The 13,594-nt window shown below is 38.5% G+C and overlaps 2 protein-coding genes across 8 annotated transcripts in view; one reads left to right on the top strand and one right to left on the bottom strand.

Moving 5' to 3' along the window:
• Nucleotides 1–9,746, top strand: part of LOC105467099 (palladin-like) — a 108,344-nt gene extending 98,598 nt beyond the window's left edge. Inside the window, exons 3-8 of the mRNA XM_071098395.1 lie at nt 2,420–2,488; nt 2,908–3,018; nt 3,718–3,780; nt 5,675–5,816; nt 8,412–8,525; nt 8,625–9,746. Coding sequence (XP_070954496.1) covers nt 2,468–2,488; nt 2,908–3,018; nt 3,718–3,780; nt 5,675–5,816; nt 8,412–8,525; nt 8,625–8,869 — 696 coding nt within the window. The 5' untranslated portion in view covers nt 2,420–2,467 and the 3' untranslated portion in view covers nt 8,870–9,746. The remainder of the gene's footprint in view (nt 1–2,419; nt 2,489–2,907; nt 3,019–3,717; nt 3,781–5,674; nt 5,817–8,411; nt 8,526–8,624) is intronic.
• LOC105467094 (kelch like family member 3) overlaps nt 1–13,594 on the bottom strand; it is a 270,346-nt gene that overhangs the window by 234,061 nt on the left and 22,691 nt on the right. For 3 of the 7 annotated variants that reach the window (XM_071098391.1, XM_071098388.1, XM_071098386.1), the window contains exons 2-3: nt 5,599–5,690; nt 4,977–5,030 (exon numbers count right to left, since the gene is read on the bottom strand). The gene's annotated coding sequence lies outside the window, so the exon portion shown is untranslated. Of the gene's footprint in view, nt 1–4,976; nt 5,031–5,598; nt 5,758–10,068; nt 10,278–12,319; nt 12,432–13,594 lie in introns of those variants that run through there. The other 4 variants (XM_071098385.1, XM_071098387.1, XM_071098392.1 and 1 more) reach the window with 4 other exon arrangements.

Below are 13,594 nucleotides of genomic sequence, written 5' to 3'. Positions count from 1 at the left end.
GAAGAAAATTTTTTGAGGAAAATATAAACGATCGAAGTTTATTCTGGAGACACAGAAAAACTGAATGAACCAGTCACTTTAGAAGATATTGAGAAAGTTTTATTAACCCTTTAGGAAAGCTCATGGTTCAGAATGGTGCCATCTAATAAAAATATACTGCCTATCAGAAAAGAGAACAACAGCCAGGCGTGGTGGCTCACGCCTGTAATCCCAGCACTTTGGGAGGCCGAGGCGGGTAGATCACGATGTCAGGAAATCGAGACCACCCTGGCTAACACGGTGAAACGCTGTCTCTACTGAAAATACAAAAAATTAGCCGGGCATGGTGGCAGGCGCCTGTAGTCCCAGCTACTCGGGAGGCTGAGGCAGGCGAATGGCATGAACCCGGGAGGTGGAGCTTCTTGCAGTGAGCTGAGATCGCGCCACTGCACTCCAGTCTGGGAGACACAGTGAGACTCTGTCTCAAAAAAAAAAAAAAAGAAAAGAGAACAACAAATACATAATTTTAAATTTTCTAATGGTAACACTAAAATTACAAAAAGGAACAGGTAAAATTAATTTTAATAATATGTTTTAAAACAACATACATAAAAGATTATCATTTCAACATGCAATCAATATAAAAATTCATTTTGCAGCCGGGCATAGTGGCTCATGCCTGTAATCCCAGCACTCTGGGAGGCTGAGACAGCAAGATCATTTGAGGTCAGGAGTTCAAGACCAGCCTGGCCAACATGGCGAAACCCCTTCTCTACAAAAAATACAAAAAAAAAAAAAAAAAAAAATTAGCTGGGTGTGGTGGCGCACCTGTAATCCCAGCTACTCAGGATGCTAAGGCAGGAGAATTGCTTGAACCCAAGAGGCAGAGGTTGCAGTGGGCAGAGATCGCATCACTGCACTTCAGTTGGGCAACACAGAGAGACTCCGTCTCAAAAATAATAATAAGAATTTTACCTTTTTGGTACTTAGTCTTTAAAACTGTATTTTGCATTAAAACATTGGAATTTAGTTGCTAAATTTTCATTAGAAATACTTCATGTATTTAAATTGTATGCAATTTATAAAAACTAAATTCATATACCTAGACTGTTCTAAACACACTTAGAAGTTTTCCTAAACTGAAAATGAATCTTTAAATGTAAATTTAAGGAAAATAAAATTTTAAATTAAAAAATTATTGGCTCTGAAGTGAGCTCTAAACTTTCAAGTAGCTAACACAAATAGCAACACAACCAATATTAAGACTAATAGTGTCTATGCGGAAAAATTAAACTAGTATCATGGGAGAAGCTCAATTATTCCTGGTACTAACAATTGAAATACATTTTTCTAGTAAATCATCATGGAGATAATAGGAATACTGACAAGATCTGCTATGGTCCAAATGCTGATGTCCCCCCAAAATTCACATGTTGAAACCTAATATTCAAATGTGATAGCATTAAGAAATGGGGCCTTTGGGAAGTAATTAAGTCATGAGGGCTCCAATCTCATGAATGGGATTAGTATCCTTATAAAAGAGACTTGAGGGAATTCTCTTACCCCTTCTACCATGTGAGGACACAGCAACAAGGCACCATTTATGAAGGAGACAGCTCTCACCAAACACTAAATCTGCTGGTGCCTTGATCTTGGACTTCTCAGCCTCCAGAACTGTGAGCAATAAATTTCTATTGTTTACAAATTACCCAGCAAGGTATTTTAAAGGGTATCACAGCAAGCCTGAACAGACTAAGATAACATCCTTCCTTAGTAAGCATAGCAATGTGTTTCAATATATTTCTTACCATAACAAATATTCTGAAGACTTCAGACCAAAACACACATTCACAGATACTAATTTATGCCCTCTGAAATAATGTTTTGAGAAATGACTCAATACCTCCTCTAGGCACCAGTGCTATAAGTCTATAAAGGCAAACACCTGGATTTCTAAAATGGAGCATACTAAAGTAGTTCCATCCTGAGTTAAGAATTCTGTTGTTCTGGGCTGGGCATGGTGGCTCACACCTATAATCCCAGCCCTTTGGGAGGCTGAGGCAGCAGATCACGTGAGGTCAGGAATTCAAGACCAGCCTGACCAACATGGTGAAACCCCGTCTCTACTAAAAACACAAAAATTAGCCAGACATGGTGGTGCAGCCTGTAGTCTCAGCTGCTCAGGAGGCTCACGTGGGAGGATAGCTTGAACCCGGAAGGTGGAGGTTACAGTGTGCCAGGATCACACCACTGCACTCCAGCCTGGGCAACAAAGCGAGACTCCATCTAAAAAAAAAAAAAAAGAATCCAGATGTTCTGGATTAACCTGTCTGTAACCAACACCTGCTGCTAGTCCGAGTGTAAATACAACACACTGGAACTAAATTGTATTAAAATCCAATGAGATTTAGACCAAATCTATCTTTTCTCTTTCTTGCAGGTGCTCAGGGAAGTAAGGAAAAGTTTTATCTCTGGGATTGAGGTTGAAATGTGCTACAGAAATTTCAGAGTAAGTGCAGAATCTCATGTGGATGCGCATTTGTTGCGTGTGAATATAGTGAAAGTTCCACTTTAAAAAATACCAAAAAAAAAAAAAAAAAAAAAACCTAAGACTTTGCAGAGAAACTTTGAAGTGATTATTTGCTTTACAGGTTATTTCTTCTAGACAACGTAAGTATTTCATAACACCCCCGATTACCAGACTGAAACAAAACAAATTTAAAGTGAAACTATTCAGAACCATAATCCACTAATAATTGGTAAAAAAAAGTATTAAAATTATTATGCAAATATAGAGAAATATAAGGATTATATGTAAAAATATGTGCTACATTCAAATGTGTATACACTGAGGCCTTTCTATCCAAGTTGCCTCTAATCTTTCTTTCACTTGATGGTGTTTGGTTTTGTTTCCCTCACCGGATAAAGAAGAAAACCACTAGAGTTTCTCTGACCATCAGCTCCCCAGCAAATGAAACCTCCAACAACAGATCAAGTTATTCTACCTTAGTTCAACCACTGTATATTAATACCTGGAGGGTAAGTTCAGTTTTAAGCCTTCTGAGAGGGTCCTAGTAATGCAGACATAGGCCCAAGAAAAAGGAGTCAATGCAGTTTTCTTAAGAAGTATACATGAAGAAAGCCTCTAGCCACATGACCTCAAAAGAACAAGAAAGAAAGCCACAGGTTTCAGAAATAACTCCATGGTAGCTCTATGACTTGGCCCTTTCTTTGTGTGCCAGACGATAAGGGACAGTTGGTTTCTAGGAACTTGTTCCCATAAGAGAGTATTCCAACTATCCGAGGAATGAATTCTCTGTTAACTTAAAAAAAAAAGGCGGGGGAGGGAGATGCTTTTTTGAAAACCCAAAAGATCCAAGAAGAACAACTATATGGAGGAAGAAAAAAAAAAGTAAAATTTAAAAGTTTTTTAAAACGTTTAATATATAGTATCTAAATACTTGCCAATATGCATTTCCCAAATACAATTGCCCAGTGTTGTATTTCTCCATCTCAGCTAATGGAATGCTGGAGGATAAAGAAGAAAGTGTAGCACTGGAGCAAACACCCAAACTGACACTGAAATTAGAAGCATCATGCTTTTCATAAAGGAAACTTAAGGTGTGGTCAGTAGCAGCTAGAACTGAGCCCGTTAGTTTTTGGCCACCATGGACCTGAGTTTCAGGGCTTTGACAGTATGAGTGACAGCATCATATTCTCTTTTATTCCTTAAACCAGATGCAGAGTCCCTGCAGCAGCCTGTCAGGATCCACTTGTGTAATACCCTCTGTGTTTACCAAGGTAACTCCTCCATATTGCATGATGGAGTTTAGATTTTATAAATAAGTTCTAGACATTAGTGAAGCAGTGAGAAGGAAAAAAAGAGGAAACCAGAAAGGATTTCAGAGATTATTATCATGTTATACATGAGAAAAATGAGGCTGAAAAGGGGTGAAATGATTTGCTCAGTGTCACAGAGCAATTCATGGTTTACCCTGTGCTCTTTAGACTTCTGCTCTGTGGCAGTCCTCCAGCTCTGGAGGGCAATGCTTAGACTGTCCCCTCTAGGGATACTGCTTTGCCTGACCTCAAAATAGAGTCAAATTCTCTTAACTAGCCATAAAATGCCGTTCTGAAGTCAACAAGCAAAGTAGTAACTGAGTCCTGATTAGGTCACAGCCAGGAATCACTATCTTCCCTCTCACCCACTGGAAATAGCACAATTGAATCACCCAGGTCAAACCAAAACTAGGGCTGAGCCTTCTCTGAGCTCTCTGTCTCCCAATTACCAAACCTGGCAGAATTGGAATAAATGCTCAATGCTGGCTCAAAGTATGAAATGCAGGGCAGGGATTTAATCTGTACCAGATACAGGATGGGAGACAAATGAAACAATGTCATTAAGAGTAAGTGACATTGCTATTGATTCTGGAAGCTCACTTTCAACAGATGCTGTCAGGTACATGTCTGTTACTTCTACAAGTCTCTCCTGCTGCATTCCTTCCCTATAAGATGCCCTGAGACCTCTGGGCATCAAGCCTGAAGGGTTAGGCTGGTCTATCACCTGATAGAAAGACCTCAGATTCCCACTCTCTGGTCTCACAGCCAAGTTATAATCTGAAATATCATTACAGATTCCAGGGTACTCTGGGGGTGCAGGTAGAAGGAGGAGAAAGATCAGGATTTAAGGGGTAAATTTAACGTAAATGCCATCCATTCATTTATACATTGTGATACTAAACTAGCTATAAACCCTTTTTATATATTTGTATAACTCTTATTCTTTATAGGAAGTTTTCAGACCTTTGTGAAATGAGCCTCAAAACCCCACACATTTTGCTAGCCCGATTTCACAGACGAAGAACTTAAGTTCCAGAGAGGTTAATAGTCTTTTCCAAGTTCCTATAACATGCTTCAATCAGCCAGTGGCAGAGTTAACATTTTGGCCCAAGTTCCCTGATTCAGGGCTCTTTAACAAATTACAATATAGTACTCACCTCCTTATCCAGTTTCACTTTCTGTGGTTTCAACAACCCACGGTAAACTGCGGTCTGAAAATAGATGAATAGAGTATAATAAGATATTTTCAGAGAAAGAGAGAGAGATCACATTCACATAACTCTTATTATAGTATATTGGTATAATTGTTCTATTTTATCAGTTATTGTTGTTAATCTCTTACTGTGACTAATTTATAAATTTTATCACAGGTATATATGTATGGGAAAAAACACAGCGTACATAGGTTTCAGTACTATCCATGGTCTCGGGCTTCCACTGGGGGTCTTGGAATGTGTCCCCTGAAGATAAGGGGTGATTACGGTACTGCCCATGCTACTGTGACCAATAATAAAGACTAAATCTGTGATTAGATATGTATTCAACAAAATAGTCAAATATAACAAAAGAAAGAGTATTCAACTAATCTGTTTTCTAATTTGAAAAAAAATGGCTCTTGGTGAAATGAAATAATAACTTTCTCATTAAATATAATTCTATGAAGACAAAAATAATTTACACCTGACTGTAAAGCACATTACAAAGCCCAAAAGAATGCCCAACAGTGCCTTAAGATATAGTCAGCTGTCAATAATTATGATTAAAAAAATGCACTCTTACTGCAAATGGCATATCAAATCATTGTAGATGGTATAACAGTTTCTTCCATCCTCTGAACTCTGTGTTTATTCTTCAGCATCTTCAAGACATCCCTACAATCAGAGATCAGCCAGTCATGTTTGAATGCAGAATCCAGGACACAGCCACAGTTCAAGTTCACTGGTACAGACAGAACGTGCAGATAACCAACTCAGATGACTTACGGATTCTGAGGAAAAGTATCATGATAAGCCTTTCAATTGTTTTTAATTCCAGTTAACCTTGAAGTCTACTTCATATTTTAAAGTTTAATTGCTGATTTTTTAAAGGTTTAAAGATTTGTGCTGTTAAACAATCACTATTTCAAATCCAAATGATTTCTCAACAACCAACAGAGAAAACTGTTTTGATGAAAGAGTAATTTTCATAGCTGTGAAAATATTGGTTTATCGTAAATTAATCTTATTTTCATGAGTTCTTGACATATAAACAAAAAGAAATATGAGAATAAACATTTCTTAAAGGGTAAAACATAAAAAAACTGACATATAACTTTTTACTTTATTGGGTAATTTTCCTACAAGATAATTAATTTGGAGAAGGGTAGTAAGTATAATGATCTATCTTATGCTAAACAATGAGTTTATACTTTATAAACAATTTCTCATTTAATCTTCTCATAACCATTTTGAAATATATGTTATTATCCTAATTTTTAAATAACTAAAATTAGAAATACAAAAAAATCTCGCTCAAGGACACAAGGCTAGTAAATGCTGAAGCCAGTGTTCAAATCCAAGATGGTTCTTATGCCAAATGAAGAAAATATACTCATTTAAATATTAATTCAAAATAACTAAATATTTACACATCACATATAGGAAAAAAATCTTATTACAAAAAGGATATGATATTTCTGTTAAACAACATTTGTTGTATTGTTGAAAATAAAGTAATACAAATTTATAAAAAACCTAGAAAATACATAACACGAAGAAAAAAATTGAAAATAGAGAAAACCATTATTAACCTTTCATATATTTTTCTACGGTAATACTACAGTATTTTTATAATGTAATTTTCCATTTTATTTTAATCAAAGAAATTAGGAAAAAATGATTCTCTTGGGTGAAAAAGGCCATCTCAGTATTAGTGTGTTCAACAGTGTTCATATTCAGAGAAGATATATTCAATCGGTCTAATCTTAGGGATAAAGAAAGTCTGGGTAAGTAAAGCAATTTTCACAAGGTCACAGAACAATTTAGTGGTAGAAGCAGAACTAAAATCAAGTTCTTGTACCCTGCCACTTATCATTCCTTTATGTACCTTTTCTGAGTTTCTGAAGAATTTACTTACTGTCTGGGACTCCAGATTAGTCAATTTTGTATTTGCTTCCAGGTATTTCTCATATACATATGGTCCCTTCTCCCAACTAAATTAATTATCATCACTTAAATTCTCTCTCTTTTTTCTTGTTTTATCTTTTAGAAGTTTATCATCCCTTCCTGGTAACTATAATTTCTTAAAATCTTGATAATTGACTAAATCAACATTAGCATCAGAAGACTTTGTCCCCTAAGTCACTCTTGCCTTCATGAGCTCTTTTGAGGCTCCCCTACACCAACTCTTGAACTGACACAGCAGAAGAAACAAAGTAACTGGGATTTATCGGTGTTTTTATTCATATGTTTATTAATTCAACATAGGTTTACTGAGTATAGACTATGGTTAGTCTCTGTTCTTGGTATTAAAAAGACAGCAATGAACCAGACTGACAAGGTCCCTGCTCTCAAAGAATATGCATTCTCCCTGTAATCCCACTTGGGTTAGGATTTGTGACTCATGAACTTTACACAGAAGCAGTAAGGAGGTGTCCTGACATCAAACATCCAAACTGCTCACTGTCCAAGAAGAAGGTGTGATGACCATCACACTGTGGCCATTAACATTAGGTCTAAGTCTGATGGTAGTGATAATTTCTAGTTCAGTTCAGAGTATGTTTCTATAGGACTAAAGCTACCGAATTCTAGAAATCAAGGAATAAAATGTAATCCCTGCTTTCAAGGATTTCATAGTCTAGTAGAGAAAACAGACATGTCTAAGAGGCAGTTGATAAGAACCATGATGGGATTGTTTTAGATTTTTTTTTTATTTTATTGATATATATTAGATGTACATATTTTCAAGGTATATGTGATAATTTAATACATTCATATAATCAAATCAGGGTAAATGAGATATGCATCGCCTAAATTACTTTTCTTTACACTAGAAACATTCAAATTACTCTCTTCTAGCTATTTTGAAATGTACAATTAATGGGGCTTTTTGTTTTGTTTTCTCTTGTTTTTTTTGAGATGGAGTCTGGCTCTGTCACCCAGTCTGGAATACAGTGGCACGATCTCAGCTCACTATGATCTCCGCCTCCCAGGTTCAAATGATTCTCCTGCCTCAGCCTCCTAATTAGCTGGGATTACAGGTGCCCGCCACCACACCTGGCTAATTTTTGTAATTTTTTAGTAGAGGCAGGGTTTCGCCATGCTGGCCAGGCTGGTCTAAAACTCCTGACCTCAGGTGATCCACTGCCTTGGCCTCCCAAAGTTCTGGGATTACAGGCGTGAGCCACCGCGCCCAGCCAATGGGGTTGTATTTTTAATATTTATCTTTATGAGCCCACTGAAAAGAGAAAATACTGAATCAGATAGATTTTTTTTAACTCTCAGGAATAATCTATTTATTCCTAGTACCTACTCTCCCCAACATCCTCCCACACTATACGTCTGTTTGGGGCATCCAAATACGCTAATCAAGTTGAATTTCTGCTCTTTCCACAGGAAGTCTGCACCTTATCACAGAAGCATTTCCTGAAGACTCTGAGGAGTTCAAGTGTATTGCAGAAAATGAGGCTGGCACTGCAGCTTCTACAGCAAAACTCTTCGTTTCCCCAGGTAATAACTCTTCAAAAATCTCCTTGCTACAATTCAGCCCTGAGTCAAAAGGAAGAATCTTTGTTTCCATCTGAACTCGTGATTAATTATATTTTCCAGAAAGAAAAGTAGTAGAGAAATCAGAGAGTCCTCCCAAGTTATCCATCAGCAAACTTTCTCCAAAACTGGCCTCCTCTCCCTGGAGCACCGAAAGCTACACAAAGGACACGAATCCAGATGATACCACCATAAACTTTACGCCAATTATTCCTGAACCAATCACTCATAATGAACATGAGATCCAGTTTCCAAAGAAGGATTTCTGTACCATCAGTGGAAATACTTTTGAGCTACAAGCACAGTAGTAAGGGGAGACAGGCCCAACATTCATTCATTCAACAAATATTCCTGGTTCTGTAGACAGATCATGACAAAGCTCCTGTCCTCAGGGAGTTTGCATTCTAACATGAGTCACTTTAACTGTGTCGGTCCTCCCTTGCCTTTCAGTGTGCATTTCACCATGGCTGAAATATTAAGCCTGGTGCTTAGATTCACATTTAAGGGTTTGTTACACAGACTTATTGAAAAAAAAAAAATCAGGCCGGGTGCGGTGACTCATGCCTGTAATCTTAGAACTTTGGAGGCTGAGGCAGGTGGATTACTTGAGGTCAGGAGTTCAAGACCAGCCTGGTCAACATGGTGAAACCTTGTCTCTACTAAAAATAAAAAATAAAAAAATTAGTTGGGCATGGTGATGTGCACCTGTAGTCCCAGCTACTTAGGAGACTGAGGCACCAGAATTGCTTGAACCAGAAGATGGAGGTTGCTGTGAGCTGAGATCGTGACACTGCACTCCAGCCTGAGCGACAGAGCAAGACTCTGTCTCCAAAAAAGGAAAAACAAAAAGGAAAAGAAAAATCAATGCTGAAATAACACAAGATTTTGAAGAAGTGGAATCTCTTCCCAAAATAGAATTCAGTGTCCTATCTCAATATAAAAATGTAAAACATTTTGTGATACAGGTTTCTTCTTTATCCATGAAGAAAAACAGACCTTAGAATAAAAACAGAACTGTCCTTCTGTTTGGAAAACAAATGTAGAAAGGTAAAGATAATTGAGTTAAGTGAATTTTCCCACCAGGTTATTTTTAAAACAACACAATCCATCACCATTTGCTACTTCTCCACCCCTCAACACAAACCTCAAATCAAAATATTGTTTAAAAAATAACCTAGGGGCTTGGCATGGTGGCTCACCCCTGTAATCCCAGCACTTTGGGAGGCCGAGGCGGGCAGATCACCTGAGGTCAGGAGTTCAAGACCAGCCTGACCAAGATGGTGAAACCCCATCTCTACTAAAAATACAAAAATTATCTGGGCGTGGTGGCACATGCCTGTAATCCCAGCTACTTGGGAGGCTGAGGCACAAGAATCGCTTGAACCCAAGAGGCAGAGGTTGCAGGGAGCCGAGATCACACCACTGCACTCCAGCCTGGGTGACAAAGCATGCTAGGCTTGCCTTGGGAAGACGGCCAATACTAATTATCTAAATTTTTTCTACATACCTGTGTTTAATAGCAAGCCTTTGGGAGGCTGAGGCAGGTGGATCACGAGGTCAGAAGTCTGAGAACAGCCTAACCAACATGGTGAAACCCCGTCTGTACTAAAAATACAAAAATTAGCCGAGCCGAGCGTGGTGGCACACACCTGTAATCCCAGCTATTCAGGAGGCTTAGGCAGGAGAATCACTTCAACCCGGGAGGCGGAGGTTGCAGTGAGCCGAGATCGCGCCACTGCACTCCAGCCTGGGCAACAGAACGAGACACTGTCTCAAACATACAAACACACACACACACACACACACACACACACACAAATAGTAAGCCTAGGTCAGGCACAGTGGCTTACACCCGTAATCCCAGCACTTTGGCAGCCTGAGGCAGGCGGACTGCTTGAGCCCAGAACTTCTAGACCAGCCTGGGCAACATAGTGAGATCCCATCTCTACAAAAATATGTAAAAATTAGCTGGGTGTGGTGGCTCATGTCTGTAGTCTCAGCTACTTGGGATGCTGAAGTGGGAGGATGGCTTAAGCTGGGGAGGTCAGGCCTGCAGTGAGATGTGATCCCGCCACTGCATTCCAGCCTGGAGGGCAGAGCAAGACCCTGTCTTTAAAAAAAAAAAGAAAGAAAGTGAGCCTTTAAAGCTTTAAAAGGCACAGTGGCTCACACATGTAATCCCAACACTTTGGGAGGCTGTGGCAGGAGGATCACTTGAGCCTAGGAGTTCGAGGCGGCAATAGATATGATCGTGCCACTGCACTTCAACCTCAGAGACCAAGTGGGAACCCATCTTGAAAATAAAAATAAGCAAATAAATAAAACTTTAAAAGACCTTGAATTTATAAGTTAATATCTTTCATAACAAATGACCATCTTCATTAGTAAAATCATCTGTGGAGAAAACTATTGGGTAAATATTCCATAAAAGTTAACAAGTTTTTATTGAGTGTCTACTATGAGCCACAGTGTTAAGCAAGATAAATAAGTAGTAAACAGTCCCTCCCTCAGAAACAATTTAGTTAAGGAGATAAACCCACAGAATGTCCATTATACGACTTCCCATTTCATTTGAGTCTCTCATCAATCATCTGATTTAGGTTGGTAAACCTGGTACTACTTTTTTTTTTTTTTTGGCGGGGGGAGTCTGGGTCCCAGGTCTTGCTGTGTCACCCAGGCTGGAGTGCACTGGTGTGATCATGGTTCCCTGCGCCTCGATCTCTTGGACTCAAGCGATTTTCCCACCTCAGCCTCCCATGTAGCTGGAATGACAGAAATGCACCACCATACCTAGCCTCATTTTTCAATTAGTTATGAAAGCTCAAAGTTTAAGCAACTTGTTTAAGGCTACACAGCATGTATGTGGTGGAGTGGGCGCTCACACTCAGGTCTCCAAAAACAGATAACAAGAGGTAAATATGTCTAGAAAGTTGTAGAGCATTAGCCAAATTAATGTTATCATTTGTATTCTTTTACTCCAAACTCCATGGATTCCATTAATTTCTTGCTTGGGAATAATTAATATAAGATTGAGTCAAATGCTAGACTGGATATTTCAAATTATAAATGCTACAATGGGATTCCCTTTCGTTATATGTCTACACAGAACTTTAATAACCACAGTGAATTTGTGTGAACTAAAATAAAACTTTCTTTACTCTTTAGTTCTTCCATCCTCAATGTGACATATTCCTTTCCAGTTGATATAACAGAAATGAGTTTTGTCACATACATGTGACCTCTGACTTTAGAAGAAGCTCACAGCACCATTTTTTTTTTACAATAGCATATATACCTTATATTTTTGAAAGACAAGAGCTATAAATGAAGAGGGAAGGATGAGTGACAGTTAAATAGCTACCCTGCTTCTGAAACTGATAGACAAGGAATTCCCTTAACATGTAACAGGAAAGGTTTCAGTGAGATAGTAGGAAGTTACTGTGTTTTGTAAGGCATTTGAGTAATTTACTGAAGGCCCTTACTAATAATTTAGAAAAAGAAATGGAAAAGGCTGTCTTTATGAGCAGACTGTAGTAAAAGCTCACCCATCTGGCATTGTAATAATTCTTCCAGTCTTAAGAGTCTATGATTTTTCTCAAATAGGCAATTAAACCATTCAAATAGCCATATTTGTGAGGAAACAAATGACCATTCAAAAAAGCAAATCAAACATTAAAAGGCAGGAACAGATTTAAGTAGATTATTAAATATAGACCCCTGACTACTGAGAATGGTATCGTAAAAGAGGACCTACTTACCTTTCCTAAATCATCTCTTGATCCCCCTATTATAGCAAGAACTTTAGCTTTGATGTACCATGGAGGCTATCACATTTATCACACTGTAACCTGGGTTGTATCTCACAAAGACCTAGAGAAGAGGCAAAGTTTGAAAGACAAAGAGTAAGCAGAACTAAATTCTTCCTCAAGTGTAGTACCCTTAGAACGTGCTGTAGGCAAAATCGGGTATTTAGCAGGTTGTCCTGGATGTCTTCCCTACTTGGCTGGTGAGGTATAGCTCAAACTTTTAGTACAGAGAGACCTCAAATCTATTATTTCCTTTTCCATGCCCTAATCAAACCCTGTTCTCCAGCAGAACCAAATGTCAGTCATATATACCACATTTAAAATGCTTAGAATAGATAGGCTGGGCATATGGTTTATGCCTATAATTCCAGTGCTTTGAGAAGACGATGTGGGAGGATCGCTTGACGTCAGGAGTTCGAGACCAGCTTGAGCAACATAGCGAAACTCTGTCTCTACAAAAAATTGTAAAATTAGCTGGGTATAGTGGTGCATGCCTGTAGCCCTAGCTACTTGAAAGGGTGCAGAGGAAGGATCTCTTGGGCCCAGGAGTTTGAGGCTGCAGTGAGTTCTGATCATATCACTGGACTCCAGCCTGGGTGACAGAGTAAGACCCTGCCTCTGAAAAAAAAAAAACTAATAATAAAATAAAATGCTTGAAGGCGTGTCTTACTCATTATAAATGCTATATACTGGCTATTATTATTCTATCACTTGCATTTGCATTTTAAGTCTCTCTAATTTAGATGGAAAGGCTTTGTCTCTATTAATGGAATTTGAAATATCAGTGAACAGATGTTAAGGAATATTTTGGGAGACTCCTGAAATAAGACTTTGTAGGCAACCACCTACTCACCAAGTCTAGCATGTTTTTTCTACTAAGGGCTGCGCGCCCAGGCAGAAATTATCAAACTTTCTTTGAACACCAAAGAAAGGTACACCTACATGGTCAGCTGTGAAGAATTTTACATGGCTCATATGTGCTTAAACATCTATTTGCTGGACCCTAATGTACATGTTAATTCAATCAAGATTGGGGTATCTACTCATGAGGGAGGGGAACTGAAGCCACCCCATGGAGATAATTCTACTCCATTGGCCGGATCCTCATGCCACCTACCCTACTTCACCACGTTTGTTTATTCAACATTTTATTCTTCTGCAATTATTTACTTCCCTGCACAAAAATGGAAACCTAAATACCATGATGGTCTCCGTGACAAAAAGTGA

The sequence above is a fragment of the Macaca nemestrina genome, chromosome 6 (genome assembly GCF_043159975.1).
Source record: "Macaca nemestrina isolate mMacNem1 chromosome 6, mMacNem.hap1, whole genome shotgun sequence".
Taxonomy (NCBI): Eukaryota; Metazoa; Chordata; class Mammalia; order Primates; family Cercopithecidae; genus Macaca; species Macaca nemestrina.
The sequence above is the reverse complement of the archived record's forward strand: the minus strand, read 5'-3'. Positions and strand labels throughout refer to the sequence as shown.